Genomic DNA, 17,554 nt, shown 5'->3' with positions numbered 1-17,554 from the left:
ACTATCACGAACACACAAAAACAATATGATGTACGTGATTTCATCACTTGCCGGACCCAGGGGTTGTCTACCTGGTTACCTGCACCTGTGGTTCACAGTGTGTGGACAAGATGGGTAGAGAACTGTGCCGTCGGGTAGGCGAACATCTTGGTGATGTCCGGAATAGAGACGCGTCGATAGCCAGACATGTAAATACGGTCCATAGTGGACGATTGATGGTGCTCAAATTTACAGGTATTGAACGAGTCCAAAAACCCATACGAGGAGGTATTTGGGATAGACGTATCTTGGAAAGAGAATGCCGTTGGATTTTTTAGCTTGATACGTCCAACCCCCATGGCCTCAATGAACAACAGAATTTTGGTTGTTTTATTTAAAACATTATATATATAATTTTTTTTTTTTTGTCATGTGCTCTTTGATATGACATGGTGAAAAACCAGCTTTGAATGTCTATTTTGCAATTGTTTCTTGCATCTATTGATCGTTTGCATCCCTTTGAAGGACAATAACCTATTGAGGCATTTTATTTATCTAATCCCAATTCTAACCATTTGTAATGACTTATGATAGATTGTTATTGTGGTGATGCCCCTTGCTGGTACCGGCATGATCTGTGTATACAGATGAGGTGTTGACCTTCCAGGACCTGGGAGGGGGCGGCACCCGACAGACGCTTGGTGGCATAATGATCTTTCGGGACCTGAAAGTAACTGACTAAATAGTCCCTGCCCTCCTCCCCGGATGCATGTTGCAATTCCATGTGACGCTCCGCTCCCCACGTGCCCGATGACGCTACACACGGATGTTTAAAAAAAATAATATATATTGATATATTTCATAGTTTTTTTTTTCTTTGCTTCCCACTCTAGGTTGCATTAGCCCCATGTCTCCACTCCCGATATGAGTTTTGGGCTATATAAATAAATGAAACGCGTAGGGACAATATTTTCTCTTTATCTGAGCACTTGTGGGTAGGTTTCTTAGCACCCTTTTGAATCAATATCGATAGGGTTCTCGCTCTTCACTGTCCTCTGAAACACTACACTATCAAATCAGAGGATGAAGGGGCGACGTGTTTGAGGATTGAAAACAATTGAAGCCCAATCCATCTATGTGTGAGGATGAGATTTGAATGGTGTGGACGCTGGTTCTGTCTCCTTACCCGAATTAATGTGTAGGGAAAGGTAATGTATATACTATAGTATACTGAATTAATATACACGTGTCCGACATGGATTTTGTGATGTTTATTGCCTAATTAGTGAGGCTCCATGGTTACATTTTGGACCTTTTTGATCTTTTAGATTAATTATAAAAAGTTATATTTTAAAACTGCCCTTTTAGATTGTGTGTGTTTTTTTTTTTTTGTTTTTTTTTTGTAGGACTACATCTTGTCCTATAAGTAGCAACAGCTCCTGTGGTGGCTGTATTGATTAAGTGAAAATCAAACCTTAACTTGCACTTCCTAAACCTCAAAAACCCAGCGGATGCACTCTGTGCCTGGACCAACTGTAAACAGCATCTATATTGACAAAACTATATTGGTAATTGGTCAGCCTGTACCCATCAGAAGTGAATCCGACTGATCGGTATGGTGATGTCACCACCACTAAGGATAGTCCAGAGGGGCAAACAATTCTCCATTTCGAAGGTACACCTCCCTTCATCAGGTCCCTTGTCCCAGCTCTGTTTAATTTTTGGTCCTGAGCTTGTCACCAAGTGGCACTAATGGAAGAACGGATTATTACATCAGGTGCAAGGAGCGTCAGGAGCAGACATCATGAAGAGGATACCGCTGATCCATCTCTTTCTGCTGGATTCCCACATACAGGTTAGCCTGACCAACCAATATGGTTTTGTCAATATAAGCGATGTTTGCAGCTGGAGCAGACATGCAGTGATTGGAATAGGTGCCTTGCAATACTTTAATTTACCTGCAGAGGTGCTTCCTTTTGTTGTAAGAAGATATCACATAGTAACATAGTACATAACATAAGACCAAAAAAAGACATTTGTCCATCCAGTTCGGCCTGTCATCCTGCAAGTTGATCCAGAGGAAGGCAAAAAAAAAACTGAGATAGAAGCCAATTTTCCTCACTTTAGGGGAATAATAATTCCTTCCCGACTCCAATCAGGCATCAGAATAACTCCCTGGATCAGCGACCCCTCTCTAGTAGCTATAGTCTGTAATATTATTACGCTCCAGAAATACATCCAGGCCCCTCTTGAATTCTTTTATTGTACTCCCCATCACCACCTCCTCAGGCAGAGAGTTCCATATTCTCACTGCTCTTACCGTAAAGAATCCTCTTCTATGTTTGTGTACAAACCTTCTTTCCTCCAGACGCAGAGGATGTCCCCTCGTCACAGTCCTGGGGATAAATAGATGATGGGAGAGATCTCTGTACTGACCCCTGATATATTTATACATAGTAATTAGATCTCCCCTCAGTCGTCTTTTTTCTAAAGTGAATAACCCTAATTTTGATAATCTTTCAGGGTACTGTAGTTGCCCCATTCCAGTTATTACTTTAGTTGCCCTCCTCTGGACCCTCTCCAGCTCTACTATGTCTGCTTTGTTCACTGGAGCCCAGAACTGTACACAGTACTCCATGTGTGGTCTGACTAGTGATTTGTAAAGTGGTAGGACTATGTTCTCATCACCGGCATCTATGCCCCTTTTGATGCAACCCATTATCTTATTGGCCTTGGCAGCAGCTGCCTGACACTGGTTTTTGCAGCTTAGTTTGCTGTTTATTAAAATTCCTAGATCTTTTTCCATGTCAGTGTTACCGAGTGTTTTACCATTTAATAAGTACAGGTGACTTGCATTATTCCTTCCCTTGTGCATCAGTTTCTATGTAGAGAACTCATCTCTACATAGAAACTGATTAAATTTGTTTGACATGATCGATCCCTCATGAAGCCATGCTGATATGGCGTTATTTGCTTATTTCCGTTAAGATGCTCTAACGTAGCATCTCTCAGAAAACCTTCAAACAGTTTACCCACAACAGATGTTAAACTTACCGGCCTATAGTTTCCAGGCTCGGTTTTTGGACCCTTTTTGAATATTGGCATCACATTTGCCATGCGCCAATCGTGTGGGACATTCCCTGTCAGTATAGAATCTGCAAATATCAGAAATAAGGGTCTGGCTATGACATTACTTAATTCCCTTAGGATACGGGGGTGTATGCCATCCGGTCCTGGCGATTTTGTCTATTTTAATCTTTTTAAGTCGCTGTTGCACTTCTTCCTGGGCCGACAGGACACTTTTAATGGGGAATTTATTTTTACATACTGCATGTCATCTGACAGTTTATTTTCCTCAGTGAATACATTGGAGAAAAAAAATATTTAACAGCTTTGCTTTCTCTTCATCGCTCTCTGCGACTCCCCCCTCATTACTCTTTAACGGGCCGACACCTTCAGATTTATACTTTTTAACATTTATATAATTGAAGAACATTTTAGGGTTAGTTTTACTCTCTTTGGCAATTAATCTCTCAGTCTCTAGTTTGGCCGCTTTTATTTGTTTTTTACATGTTCTATTTTTTTCCTTATAGTTTTTCAGTGCTTCCGTGCTACCTTCCTGTTTTATTGTTTTATATGCTTTCTTTTTGTCATTTATTGCTTTCTTATTGGTTTCTTTTTGTTCCTTAACCTTTTATTCTCATACGGTATGTACCTCTCACAATGAGATTTTAGGATGCTTTTACAGATATCCCATTTTGTGGCTGTATTTTTATTTGTGAGGACTTTATCCCATTTAGTTAGACCTATGGCCTCTCTTAGTTGGCTAAATTTAGCTTTTTTGAAGTTTGGTATTTTTGTTCCTCCCTGTAGAAACGCTCTTTTGAATGATGATTGGAAGGTTATTACTTTGTGGTCACTATTTCCCAGGTGTCCCCCAACCTGCACGTCTGTTGTTCTGTCAGGCCTATTGGTTAATACTAAGTCCAGTATGGCCGTCCCTCTAGTCGGGTCCTGAACCAGTTGGGAGAGGTAATTGTCTTTGGTTATTGCCAAGAACCTGTTTCCTTTATGAGATATACAAGTTTCAGTTTCTCAGTCTATATCTGGGTAGTTGAAGTCCCCCATAATAACCACCTCATTATGATTTGCCGCCTCGTCTATCTCGTTTAGTAGTAGATTTTCTGTGGACTCTGGTATATTAGGTGGTTTATAGTAAACTCCTATTAGTAATTTATTATTATTTTTAGCGCCATGAATCTCTACAGTGACTCCACATGTTCATGTCCCTCACTTATATCTTCACGGACTGTGGGCTTTAGACAAGAGTTTACATAAAGGCAGACCCCTCCCCTCTCTCCGGTTTTGACGATCCTTTCTAAACAGACTGTAACCTTGTACATTAACCTCCCAGTCATAGCTATCATCCAGCCATGTCTCAGTTATTCCCACTGTCATAGTCCTCCTCACACATCACTAATTCCAGTTCACCAGTTTTATTAGTCAGGCTTCTGGCATTAGTATACATACATTTGAGAGGTTTATGTATATTTTTTACTCTACACCTTGATAGACTTTACTGGTTTCTTTAAAACACATTCTTGTAAATTCCATATTTAGGTGAAATAGACCTAAAAATCTTCTCCAAAATACAAGATCGATATCCTGGAGTCCCCATCCATACTGATATTGTTGAGCCAAGCCCAGAGCAGATCCTCAGCTACAAGGGTAAGTGTGTCCTCCCTGCTCCTTAGTCTCTGTACTTTGCCCTCATTTGGTGCCTGTCAAGGAGTCACTTTAGTACCCCAGATATGTGGGTACTACAATTGTATATAGTTATGTTTATATTCTTACGTGTTTTGTATGTTATGGCAGTTATTACCAGTAAGGATATGGTTGGCAAAGGTTGACAGGACCACAGCTAACCACCCTGTTCTCCTCCTCTTGGTTGGAGTGGGCTGGTCCTGCTTCCTGCCAGGGGGGAGTTCCAGAGGAATCTGAGAGTGGAGAGGAAGCACACTGCTGAGCTCCTGCTCCTAAGGATTCTCTAAGCTGAATAACAGCTACACACAGCCTCAAGTATATCATTGAGAAGACAGACAACAGATTGAACAGTTACAACCAGTATTAAAGACAGAGGTTAGGTGAGGGACTACAGCTAAGACACCCATTGTCTAGAATACTACTAGGCCAGTAATAGTGTTAAACTTCAGCAAATCAATCTGCCTCCATCATCCTTACTGGTGCAAGAGAGAAGATTGCACTTAAAATCAGGTGCTATTGAATGTATTTGAAGTTCTACATTGCAGTTATTAAAAGACCTTTATACATTTAATTCTGGCCTCATTCTTCACTATTACAAATCCACTAACCCAATCCTAAGGAAACAATAGCTTGATGGAGTACACTGTGACACAACACATCATTAGGGCTACTACCACTCCCATTCTCTGCACCAACTCTTCCGGGGCTCGCTGAATCACTTTTCTGTGGGCATTGGACACACCAAAACCTTCTCTGGCTGTTTTATGGCAGTAATCTGATTTTGCTCCATGTGTTTCAGAGCGCGTGGCCAAGACCCCGGGACTTGAAAATGTTCATTTTAACTGGATCAACAAAACATCTTTTGAGTTTGAGGTTCAAGTGAAGCAAAAGAAGTCAGAAAGAAAGTATAATTTCATCCATATGATAGAGGTAAGTGTACACTGACGAGAGCCAATGAGACAAAAGCCGGGATGATTTGTATGATTACACTCACTTGTTTCCCATGGTTTATACAGCGCCTACATATTCTGCAGCGCTGTACACAGTGGGCGATCACCACATCAGTTCCTATATCCCTGGATATGACTTGTGCACATGTGCCAAATCCCTCCATTTTAATGAACCAGTACATGCTAATTGCACCTGACCAGCCAATGCCTTAGTGCTCTAGGTTTCCCCCGTCATGCCTTTCCTTAGCAATAATGAACTTTAGGCATACTTTCTCTTTTTCTGCTGTGCTAGACTGGCTTTGTTCTGGTAGCTGGACTCTGACAGTTCTGGTACCTTTGAGGGTGTACCTTTGGCTATTGACCCACTTGTAATGCTCTGTATCTGTAAGGAGTCAGGGGTTCTCTATGAGCTGTTTCCCTTAAGGAGGCTCCTAATGCAGGAGGGGGGCATTCCTCTCACTGCCCCATGACTTGACTCGCCTGGTTCCAACTCTTGACTCAACTAACTTTTAGCTTTCTGCAACCTGTCCCTTGGTAGGAAGCAGGACTAGCCCACTTCTGCCCAATGTATGGGGGAGGATGTAGGGAGAAGGGAATAGTAAGTTCCATTCTATCTAAAGATCTCTTTACCAGATACACTGCCACCTGCTGGTGAACCAGGCACATTATATGATTACATGTAATTACAACATAATTTACATAGCAATATTATTAATGCACAATATAAGAGTACCTGGAATAAATACAGATTAAATTATTGGTTAGCCATTCAGGACAGTACCACAGTGTAGGAATGGAATGGTAGTGCCCAATCTGGGGAACTGCACATGAAGAAATGTTTTTTGTTTGTTTTTTCTTGTTCTTTCTTTTCTGACATGTTAGTTTTAGTAACTACTCATGTACGACATGCAATAACAATTCTGGAGCTTCTATTCTTACGACTCTATGTTGTGCAATTTCTTTATTATTCCTGCTAGAAGTTATGAATTGCTAGCAGTTTGCAAGGAAGGTCCAGCTGGGTGTTACCAGTTGGGTAAGGGGGGTCCTGCACAGTCTGACACTGGCAGCACTGATTGGATAGTTTTTAGACTGTACTGGGACACACCCTTAACTGGTAACACTCATCTGGACCATCATTGCAAACTGCTAGCAATTCATAACTTCTAGCAGGAATAATAGAGAAATTGCACAACATAGAGTCATAAGAATAGAAGCTCCAGAATTGTTATTGCATGTCGTACATGAGTAGTTACTAAAACTAACATGTCAGAAAAGAAAGAACAAGAAAAAACAAACAAAAAACATTTCTTCATGTGCAGTTCCCCAGATTGGGCACTACCATTCCATTCCTACACTGTGGTACTGTCCTGAATGGCTAACCAATAATGTAATCTGTATTTATTCCAGGTACTCTTATATTGTGCATTAATAATATTGCTATGTAAATTATGTTGCAATTAAATGTAATCATATAATGTGCCTGGTTCACCAGCAGGTGGCAGTGTATCTGGTAAAGAGATCTTTAGATATAATGGAACTTACTATTCCATTCTCCCGAATTGTTATTGCATGGGGAATGCAAGTAGTTACTAAAAACAGAAATGTCAGGAGAAGTGACAGCTGTTTTGAAACCTCATGCCCACCTACATACTTGAGGTGCATTCATTTCAACAGGGCCATGCATACACAACAGTAGCAAAATATAATACACAAAAGAAGATAACGGCATCTACATGAATAGTATACAAGTGGAAATATGTCCTCGGCATAGATGTCTATTGTTCTTTATGCTTCCAGATGCTGTACTACGTAAAAGATGTGCCGGCAACACTGACCTTCTTCAGGAGCCTATTGGCACCAAATGGAAAACTCCTTATAATACTTGGATCTGGTAAGAGATTTAAGAGGACCTCTCCCCGCTCCTGACATGCCTGTATTAATAGCTTCATGCATTCCCCATGTAATAACAATTCTGGAGCATCTATTCTTATGGCTCTATGTTGTGCCATTCCTTTATTTTTTTCTACCAGAAGTTATAATTGAATTGCTATTAGCCTTCAGTAAGGGTACAGAGGGGCGGTAACCAGTTGGGGGGGTGTCCCTGCACAGACTCACTCTATCCAATCAGTGCTGCCATTTTCAGACTGTGTAGGTACACCTCCCCAACTGGTTACCTCCCTCTGTACCCTTACTGATGAAGGCTGATAGTAATTAATTCATAACTTATAGTGCAAATAATAAAGGAATGGCACAACATAGAGCCATAAGGAAAGATGCTCCAGAATTGTTATTACATGGGAAATACATGAAGCTATTAAAACAGGCACGGTGAGAGGTCCTCTTTAAAAACGTAACATTTTACTCCCCATCATCCAGAGGCGTCAGCCGAAAGAGCAAAATGTGATGTAAAGAGCCTATTGGCAGATTATCTAGGTCTTGTCTCAGTATGAGGTCCCATATGATCTGGCCATATTGAAGACGGATCATTTGGGCAAGACTCCCGGGCTTCATTACTGCACAGCCAGACTTGAGATAGCTAGTTCAAAACAGTAGGATGATCCACAGATATCAGTACAGAAAGGAGTGACTGCCATGTGACAGCCGATTCATTCCTAAAGATCTGGAGGAGCCGCTGTCAAGTAACCACTTGGAGCTTCTATTTACTCAGATTCTACTGATCGGGCCTGGTTTTAGATCACTTCATTTTCTATAAGTTATTATTGTATTTTATCACGAATATCAGCACTTCGAAAATTCGCAAATATTTAGAATATAGTGCTATATATTCATAATGACGAATATAATTATTAAAATATATATTTTTTTTACACCGTACACATCAGGTGATCATCCCTTCCTTCTTCTAGTTTGTGGGCCAATGAGAAGGCTTTGTCACAGCTTAGCAACATCCCTAGCAACCAATAGAAAAGTTGCCTACCCCTTCACTATATAAATTAAGACACTCCCCAGCAGCTGTTTTTTGGAGTTTTATGTGAAAGAGAGAGAGGACCTTGTGAATACTGTGCTGTGGTTTTTCAAATTACATTCCAAATCACATATAAGTAATCCTGATAGTTAGTGTTAGGCTACTTTCACACTTGCGGCAGAGTGATCCGGCAAGCAGTAGGAACTGCCTACTGGATCTGGCAAAACGTATGCCAACTGATGGCATTTGTAAGACTGATCAGGATCCTGATCAGTCTGAAAAATGCATTAAAATGCCAGATACGTCTTTCCGATGTCATCCGGCAAAATGGATCCGGCATCTATTTATTTTTTTTATTTTTTTTCGGATCAGGCACTAATACATTCCTATGGGTAAAAAAATGCTGGATCCGGCATTCAGGCAAGTCTTCAGTTTTTTTGGCCGGAGATAAAACCGTAGCATGCTGCAGTTTTATATTTTGCCTGATCAGTCAAAACGACTGAACGGAAGACTTCCTGATGCAACCTGAACAGATTGCTCTCCATTCAGAATGCATGGGGATAAAACTGATCAGTTCTTTTTTTGTATAGAGCCCCTAGGATCGAACTCAATGTCGGAAAAGAAAAACGCAAGTGTGATAGTACCCTCAGGGTACTTTCACACTAGCGGCAGGACGGATCCGACAGGCTGTTCACCCTGTCAGATCCGTCCTGCCACTATTTCGCCGTTCCGCCGGACCTCCACTCCTTCCCCATTGACTATAATGGGAACGGAGCTCCGGCACAGCAAGGCGGTGCACCGCGAGAGACTGTCGGACATCTCGTAGTTTTAGTCCGATGGCCTTTCATCGTGCTGCGCCAGAGCTCTGTCCCTGTCCCCATTATAGTCTATGGGGGATGGAGTGGCGGTCCGGCGGCACAGTGAAATGGCGGCAGGACGGATCCGACAGGGTGAACAGCCTGTCAGATCCGTCCTGCCGCTAGTGTGAAGTACCCTTAGATAGTAATAGGGAATTGTGTAGCTGAATAGCTGATGGGGTCCAGTGCAGGGTGTAGTGTAGGTTATAGAGATGGTTAGCTGAAATATATACTCCATATAGTTAGTGTTAGATAGTAAAGGTTATAGTGTGCGGCAGGAAAATAAATGTGCATGTGAGAGATTTCTCTGCTGTCCATACATACATGCTACAGAAATAGTTCTGTGATGTCCCAACAACGCTAAGTTCTACAATCAGTATTATGTTGTCAGACCTGATTAAAGGTGAAGTTGTATGTATTGTGCTAAAATATACGAATCAATAGTGGTGATTTGCGCAATCTCAAATATAACGCAATTGTTATGACATGCATGGAATTTTAATCTAAAATGGTGCTGTAATGTACAATTACTCACCGTGATCAGGAGTTCTTCCTTACTATCTCGAAAGTTGCTGGCAAACATTTTTATCACTTATGTAGCTAATAGTACGTGCACGCATAATAGCGCAATCGAAAAGAATTTCACAAAATCACGACTATTTGGTGAATATTCGGCTAAATATTTGTGATGTATCGAGAGTTCGAATATTGCCCCTGACGGTCATCACTATAAGTTATGTCCCTTTCTCAAGTTCCCTCCAAATTTTCTTTCTTCCCATCAGGAAATAGCGGATTTTCTATTTTATGGAAGAAGTACGGACCCCGTTTGCCCCGAAACGACCAGTGCCTGTACATCTCAGCGGACGACATTGCAGACGTGCTGAGATCAGAGGGCACAAAGTATCAGAGCTATGAGCTGCCATCTTACAGGAACATCACTGAATGCTTCATCGATGGGAACAGGAACGGAGACTTGATGTTGGATTTTCTCACGGAGACTTATGATTTTAACAAAAATGCCTCTCCCGAGCTGAGAGAGGAAATAATTCGAGATCTCAAGTGCCCAAAGTACAGCTCTGTTAAAGAGGGAAAGATCATTTTAAATAGTAATCTTAGTGCTATAGTGGTGGGGAGTGGATAGATATGAGGAACAATGGGCGCGTCCATGCAACTGGTTTCAGGGATTAAAAAAATTCTCTAAAACTTGACTCCTTTTTACTGTTTAAAAAGGTTGTGGGTCACCCTTTTTGCTATTTTGGGGACTGTTAATGTAGTAGAATTCAACATCAAGGTGGGAAGGCTTGGGGGTTCTCTACGCCTCTCCATAGTCTATGCTTTTTTTTTCTTTATATTTTGTTTTTTTGGGTCAAGGGTAAAACCTACAATCTCTCCCTCCATAATTTACTAAATGCCCCTTCCATAAGTCTCATACACATCAAATGCAGAGCGCCATATACAAGCATAACCAGCCCTCTGTTTAAATATATAGGGCATTAGACACACAGAATCGGCAACAGGACTCTTTTTAAATAGGTAAGAGTCAAAATGATGGGTCCAACACCTAGTTTTGTGCATGTGTCCTACTAAAGGATTGTCCCGTTGTCCCAATCGTTTTTGTTTAGGACTCCCAGTGGCTTAAAAATAAAGGCCATACTGATTTCACCATGCTCCAGTCCCTGGTGCTCTTCAATTCCTGGTCCCAGTTTAATGTACCAAAAATACCTGAAAAAGCCAATCTCAGGCTAAGGTGGTCCACCACAAGTGATCTGATAAGTCAATTCGGGACCAGGGATTGAAGAGCCTTTTGATATGTAAAATGGCAGGCAACATTTTGAGCGGTTCATGTTGGTTGAATCTCAAAAGTTTTGGATTTGCTGGCAACCAAAGTTTTAAAGAAATTCGTAATGAATTTCATTAGTATAGAATCGATTTGCTCATCTCTACCCAGCAACCGTCAGGAGTGCTGTGCAGCGGCGCCTCTACATGCTCTGTCGGATCGTCAGCTGCCCCGTCTGCCATGCAGCAGCACCTTTTCATGCCACATGTTTTGGCTGGACAACCCCTTTAAGAAAAAAAACATTCCTAGTGAATGTCTTGTACAAGTTAAGGAACCAACCTTACCTAAGACGAAGACAATACAACCAGCCCCTTGAGAACTGAGACCCAGGTGCTGCTGACCTTAAGAATCTCAATGCTTATAATATGAGCTCTGGTAAGGCTGTCCTGTTTTCCATAGTTCTGATTTTTAAATATTGCACCATCTTGTTAATGAGTTATTTGGTTATTACGGGCCGGTTGTGCTAAAAGGAATAACAGCGATATTGAGTAGAGTCTCTGGGTCACGCCGCCATGTCAAGTGCTCCTGCAAAGGCTGGTGCCTCGCTCCTCGCCACTCGTCTTGTTAATTCTTGTAAGGGCTTTTATTTTAGGTTTGCCATTCTGCTTTGATTAATGTATAATGTTTAATAAATGTGACTAAGTAGAACAACAAACTTGGCTCTATACTCTATAGTTTTTACTTTTTTAAACTTTTGATAAAGTTTGAACTTTTTAAAGAGCCAGTTTCTTATTTTGGGGTTTTATGCATATGATGGCTTCCAGCTGTCCCTCCTGCTTTTGACATTGGATGAAACTTGAATAGATGGACATTGCCAGTGCTTCAATCAGCCTGAAAAATTGAATATGACTCTCTGATGTCTCAATTTTTTTATTATAAACAATAGAATTTTATTTTATTTTTTTAGGTTTTGGACTGGTTTTTGGAGAAAAAAAATGGGCGTAATTTGGAAGAAATATGCAGAATGCAGCTATTGACACACTAAAATATGCTCAGTTATAAACTGTATTGCCTTTCTCAGGACGATGATGCAATTTCATACTGTAGCATGGGCGGCAGTATGTTGTGCTGCACTGTGGTATCTAGTACTGCTGGGGCAGTATTTTGTTCAGCACTATGGTATTGCTAGCCCTGCCTTATTCTGTTGCCTGCCTTATTCTGTTGCCCCACATTTTGTCAATTTGGACCAACCTCCAACATGTGGCCACTTTAAGTTCCCAGTCGGCCCTGCCAGAAAATCACATCTTGTATTATATTCCAGAGCTTTACTCCCTATTCTGCTGGTGCAGTCACTGTGTACATACATTACTTATTCTGTACTGATCCTGAGTTACATTCTGTATTATATTTCAGAGCTGCACTCACTAATCTGCAGCCTTCAGAGCTGAAATCCCCCAACTTCCCCTGCAGGCTGTGTGTCTGTACAGAGCTTACATTAATCATTTAAATTCTTTTTATTAAAAGCTCGAGGAGTGTGCTTTCTACACCCATGCAACAAAATCGTGCAGCGTGCCACACAAAAAATTTCCACTAGGTTACGGTCCATCGCGGGCCCTCTCCAAAGGAGAAGGGCCCACCATAATCCTTTCCCAGTCCCTCTGGGCCACAAGGCTCCCGCAAGCGACTGAGACAAAACGGGCAACCCCCAGTCAAAGCCAGGGGTACGCCCAGGCAACCTGAAGCTGAGGTTAAGCCAAGTCTGTGCTCCGGCTTCCACTTAGGCGCCACCCCAGGTGTCGTCACGGAGATTCTACTACTAGGCTGGAATCTTCCCGGAGGGAGACTGCAAGGATTGCAGGGGGGTGCGGAACTAGAATGGCCACACGCACCCTGCGTAGACCTCTAGGTGTGTACCCGTCAGGGTGCCGCTACCCAAGAAATCCTAGTGACAAACAAACATGGAAAGTGAACACACAGCAGAGACCTTGGTCACCTAGGATAGGACACTAATGGCCCAAGACGTACACCCTAGGGATGCTGTGTGGTTCTCTGCTTTACAGTCTAGAAGCTCAGATCTACCTCCAGAACTGATACTACACTTGATCTTAGCCAAAAGGCCTAGAAGCGGTTTGTTACTGGGGTATTATATTGAATTTTAGTTTTATTCCGATTTTTATTTTATTCCTGGGATATTATACAATCACAATTAGATGTTTTAATCAACAAAGAAACGGATAGAAATTGGAAAAAAATGGAATCGGAATAAAACTAAAATTCAATATAATATCCCAGTAACAGACCGATTTGAATCACCCACGGATGTACAGTTAGACAGGACACCACCTTACCATGGTCAAGAAATTGACACAATCACAAATAATGGAGAACAGACACCAGAGATCACCATCACCAGCACACATATACAATCTGAGACACAGACATCACAAACAAAAATATGTGAGAAATACATCACCAATTCAGCCACAAAGACTGACACATTCACGTACAACATTATTAATAGGAAATGGTAAAGGAGTCTAAATCGCAGAACACCACATACAAACAACAACACAAAAAGATACGGAGAGGCAGGCGAGGGAGAATTCCCAGAAGACACCGGACATGTTAGTAATAGAGGGATATAGTCCTTAATTTAAGTAAAATTAATTTGACAATCTCAAAACAAATTGTTAAATAAAGGTTTAACATTTTCAGTTTCAGGTTTGGACGTAAATTGGGATAAAACTACGCTTATGCATTTGGATAGTACGAATATGTAAATTTACACTCCGCAATGAGAGCACTTTGAACATCGAAAGAATTATTAATGATTTACTTTGGGGGAGGAAACGCGTAAGACTTAAGTTAGAGCATTGGTATAAGCCATTGGAGAGGGGAGGACTTAATCGCCCTTGTTTCAGGGGCTATTTTTTAGCTGCACAGTTTTGTTTTCTCCACGAGTGTAAGGATAATCCACTCTGCAGGTATTTAGTTAATGGATCTCCATATGATAACTTTTTTACTTTATTGGAGTCTGATCAATTGTCCGACTCCGATAAGGAATTTAGATCTGCCAGGAATCTTTTTATGAAGTCATGGTACTCTATTAGACTTTGGTGTGGGGTGAGGGGTTCACTGGAATGCACTCCTTTGTGGTATAATCGGCACTTACAAACTTTAGATGAATTAGGTAGGGATCAATACTGGCAAAAAAGTAATATTTTATATGTGACACAGGTAGTAGGCAATTATCACAAAGAGAGAAAGCACAGAAATTATTATGGTTTCGGTATTTACAGTTAAGATCGGCACTTTTTAGGAGTAAAAAAAAAATATTTGACTTGTAATACACACTTCTACACAATTGAATTATTGGATAGGGAATTTGGGTCAAAAGATAAAGATTTCTCAACTTTATAAAAATTTACTTATAGCACGATTTAGAGATACCTCCTCCTCGGTCAGAAGGCTTGGCAAAATGAATGTCCAATGATTAATCTGGATGACCAGGAGAAGCTAACGATTAATTTAAAATTAGTTTCACATAATTTTAATCACGTTGTCGTACAGTTTAATATTCTACATGGACTTTATGTCACACCTCTTTGGCTTAATAGATGTGGTATCCGGAATGATTCTAATTGCCCTAGGTGTGATGCTCCCGAAGCGGATTATTTGCATATGTTCTGGTCCTGTCCAGAGTTGAAACCAATATTGGGGAGCTATCCACAAATATATTGAGGGGAAAATTGAATGTGCAGATCCCTTTTACTGTGGAATGTTGGGTGCTGGGCAAGCTTGCCAAGGTGCGCTTTCAGCAATATAAAAAATATATTTTTTTTAAGATAATGTTTTTGTCACGACTTCTTGGTTCTCGCGAAATAGTCCCACCACGAATACATGGTTAAATCTGGTGAATAGTAATAAGAAATATGAATATATTCTGTATAAGCAGAGAAATACTGAGAAAAAATTGAGTGAAATCTGGGAAGACTGGAACTCTTAGAGCTTCCTCCGCTCTCCATGCTTTCCCAATACTCCTCAGTCTGGTTACGGAGGGGCGGTGGTGAAGGGAGGACACATCGCAGATGGGGGAGAAGGATTTAAGGGGGAATCGGGGTGAAAAAGCTGTTGATAATGATATGTTGTTGTTTGGCTTTTTTTGTTGATTGTTAATATTGGAACTTTAATAAAATTTGTTATAAAAAAAAAAAAAAAAGTTTAACATTTTCACCCACTATAGGGTATAGATAGATTCAACATTTGAAAAATCCAATTTTAAAAACTAATATGGACCCTCCAAAATATACACATATGGAATTAAGACAAAAATCCCGAAGATATCCCAAACAAGAAATCGGGCAAGAAATGGCTACATTTAAAAAATGAGTTGAATCGGACATTAGGTAATAAAACATGAGAAACTATCGAAACAGGAGATTCACGCTATTAAACAATTACAAAAATCTGAAACTATTACAATTAGACCAGCGGAGGGGTCAGGGGGGCCCTTGTCATCTTAGATTCAGAGGATTTTAATAGGGAATGTATGAAACAATTGTCCGATAGCGAAATATACAGGCCGTTGAAAAGGGATCCCACACAAGATTATTTGAAAGAACTTATTAAATACTGTAAAAAAGGACTTGATAAGGGTATTCTACTAGAGCAAGAATACACATATATAACGAAGACGCAACAAAGAATACCGGTATTCTATTGCATTCCAAAAATCCATAAAGATCCAAGAAATCCACCCGGTAGAACAATTATCTCTGGCATGGCATCCATTTCATCGAATCTATCTCAATATATAGATAGGATGTTACAACCAACAGTTAACCCCTTAGAGACCAGGCTCATTTTCACCTTAAGGACCAGTGTCACTTTATGTGGTGGTAACTTTAAAATGCTTTGACTTATCCAGGCCATTCTGAGACAGTTTTTTCATCACATATTGTACTTCATGACACTGGTAAAATGGAGTAATAAAAAAAAAAAAATTATTTATAAAAAAATACCAAATTTGCCAAAAATTTTGAAAAATTAGCAAATTTCCAAGTTTCAATTTCTCTACTTCTATAATACATAGTAATACCTACAAAAATAGTTATAACTTTACATTTCCCATATGTCTACTTCATAGCACAGTTTTTACTTTTTATTTTTTACGGTGTTCATCTGAGGGGTTAGGTCATGTGATGTTTATAAAGCCGGTCGATATAGATGCAGCGATGCCTAATATATCAACTTTTTTTTTCTTCTAATTTTTACCAATTTTTTTTTTTTACTTTATTTTGGGAACATGAGGTCTTTATTTTGACTTTCAACTTTTTTTTCACTTTATTTCTTGTCCCACTTTGGGACTTCAACTTTTGGGGGTCTAATCCCCTTTACAATGCATTCCAATGCTTCTGCATTGGAATGAATTAGCTGTATGAGTAAAACAGTGTGTATTATTCATACAGCTTCCGGCCTGTGAGATCCAGGGGGCTAGATCTCACAGGCTCGTCACCGGAAGGTACCGCCAATGCCTAAGGAAGGCATCGCGCTGCCTTCCATGCCATCGGGTCCACCTTACAGCCGCATGGGAACCCGATGGCACCGCCGCCCGCCACCGCAACCTGTAAAAGCCTCAAACCGCAGGTCTGAATTGACCTGCGGTTTGCGGCGATCACCAACACTGGGGGGGGGGGGGGGGGTCACAAGACCACCCCCGTGTATTGTCCCCGGGTGCCTGCTCAATGATTTCAACAGGCACCTTGTTCCGATCACCGCCGGGCGGCGTTGATCGAAACTACACATGACGTACCGGTACGTCATGTGTCCTTAAGTACTGGGACGACATGTGCCCGCAACAGGTTAAAAAGATACCTTCATATATAAAAGATACAACTGACATTATAGCCACATTGGAGAAGTTAGATGTAGAAGATCATTGGATTTTAGGTACTATGGATGTGAACTCATTCTATACAATCATTGATCACACACAAGGTGTAAATGCATTGAAAAATAGATTAATACAGGGTGGTGAAATGCATAAAGAACAGATTTTATATCTGACTTTTATTTACAGACTAGGGGGACTGCCATGGCACCAGGTTCATCCCCAGTTATGCCAATTTATTTATGGCCCATTGGGAGAATTAGGTCATCAGTCCCAAACTGGAGAGAGCCTGGTGCTCTGGCGTCGATACGTAGATGACATTATATTTATTTGGCAGCAATCAGAAGATGATTTATGCACATTCATACAAGAAATAAATATTAATCGGAGGAATTTGACCTTCAATACAAA

General features: G+C 40.7%; 1 protein-coding gene and 1 pseudogene across 5 annotated transcripts in view; one reads left to right on the top strand and one right to left on the bottom strand.

The window, feature by feature from the left end:
* Positions 1-15,304, top strand: part of LOC122945627 (histamine N-methyltransferase-like) — an 88,518-nt gene extending 73,214 nt beyond the window's left edge. For all 5 annotated transcript variants that reach the window (XM_044304742.1, XM_044304743.1, XM_044304745.1 and 2 more), the window contains 4 exons: positions 4,600-4,707; positions 5,543-5,673; positions 7,491-7,584; positions 10,259-15,304. In XM_044304742.1, the coding sequence (XP_044160677.1) occupies positions 4,600-4,707; positions 5,543-5,673; positions 7,491-7,584; positions 10,259-10,617 (692 nt within the window). In that variant the 3' untranslated portion in view covers positions 10,618-15,304. The remainder of the gene's footprint in view (positions 1-4,599; positions 4,708-5,542; positions 5,674-7,490; positions 7,585-10,258) is intronic.
* On the bottom strand, positions 13,294-13,382 carry LOC122945887 (annotated as a pseudogene).
* Positions 15,305-17,554: the final 2,250 nt, after the last annotated feature.

This window comes from Bufo gargarizans, chromosome 8 (genome assembly GCF_014858855.1).
Source record: "Bufo gargarizans isolate SCDJY-AF-19 chromosome 8, ASM1485885v1, whole genome shotgun sequence".
Taxonomy (NCBI): domain Eukaryota; kingdom Metazoa; phylum Chordata; class Amphibia; order Anura; family Bufonidae; genus Bufo; species Bufo gargarizans.
The sequence above is the reverse complement of the archived record's forward strand: the minus strand, read 5'-3'. Positions and strand labels throughout refer to the sequence as shown.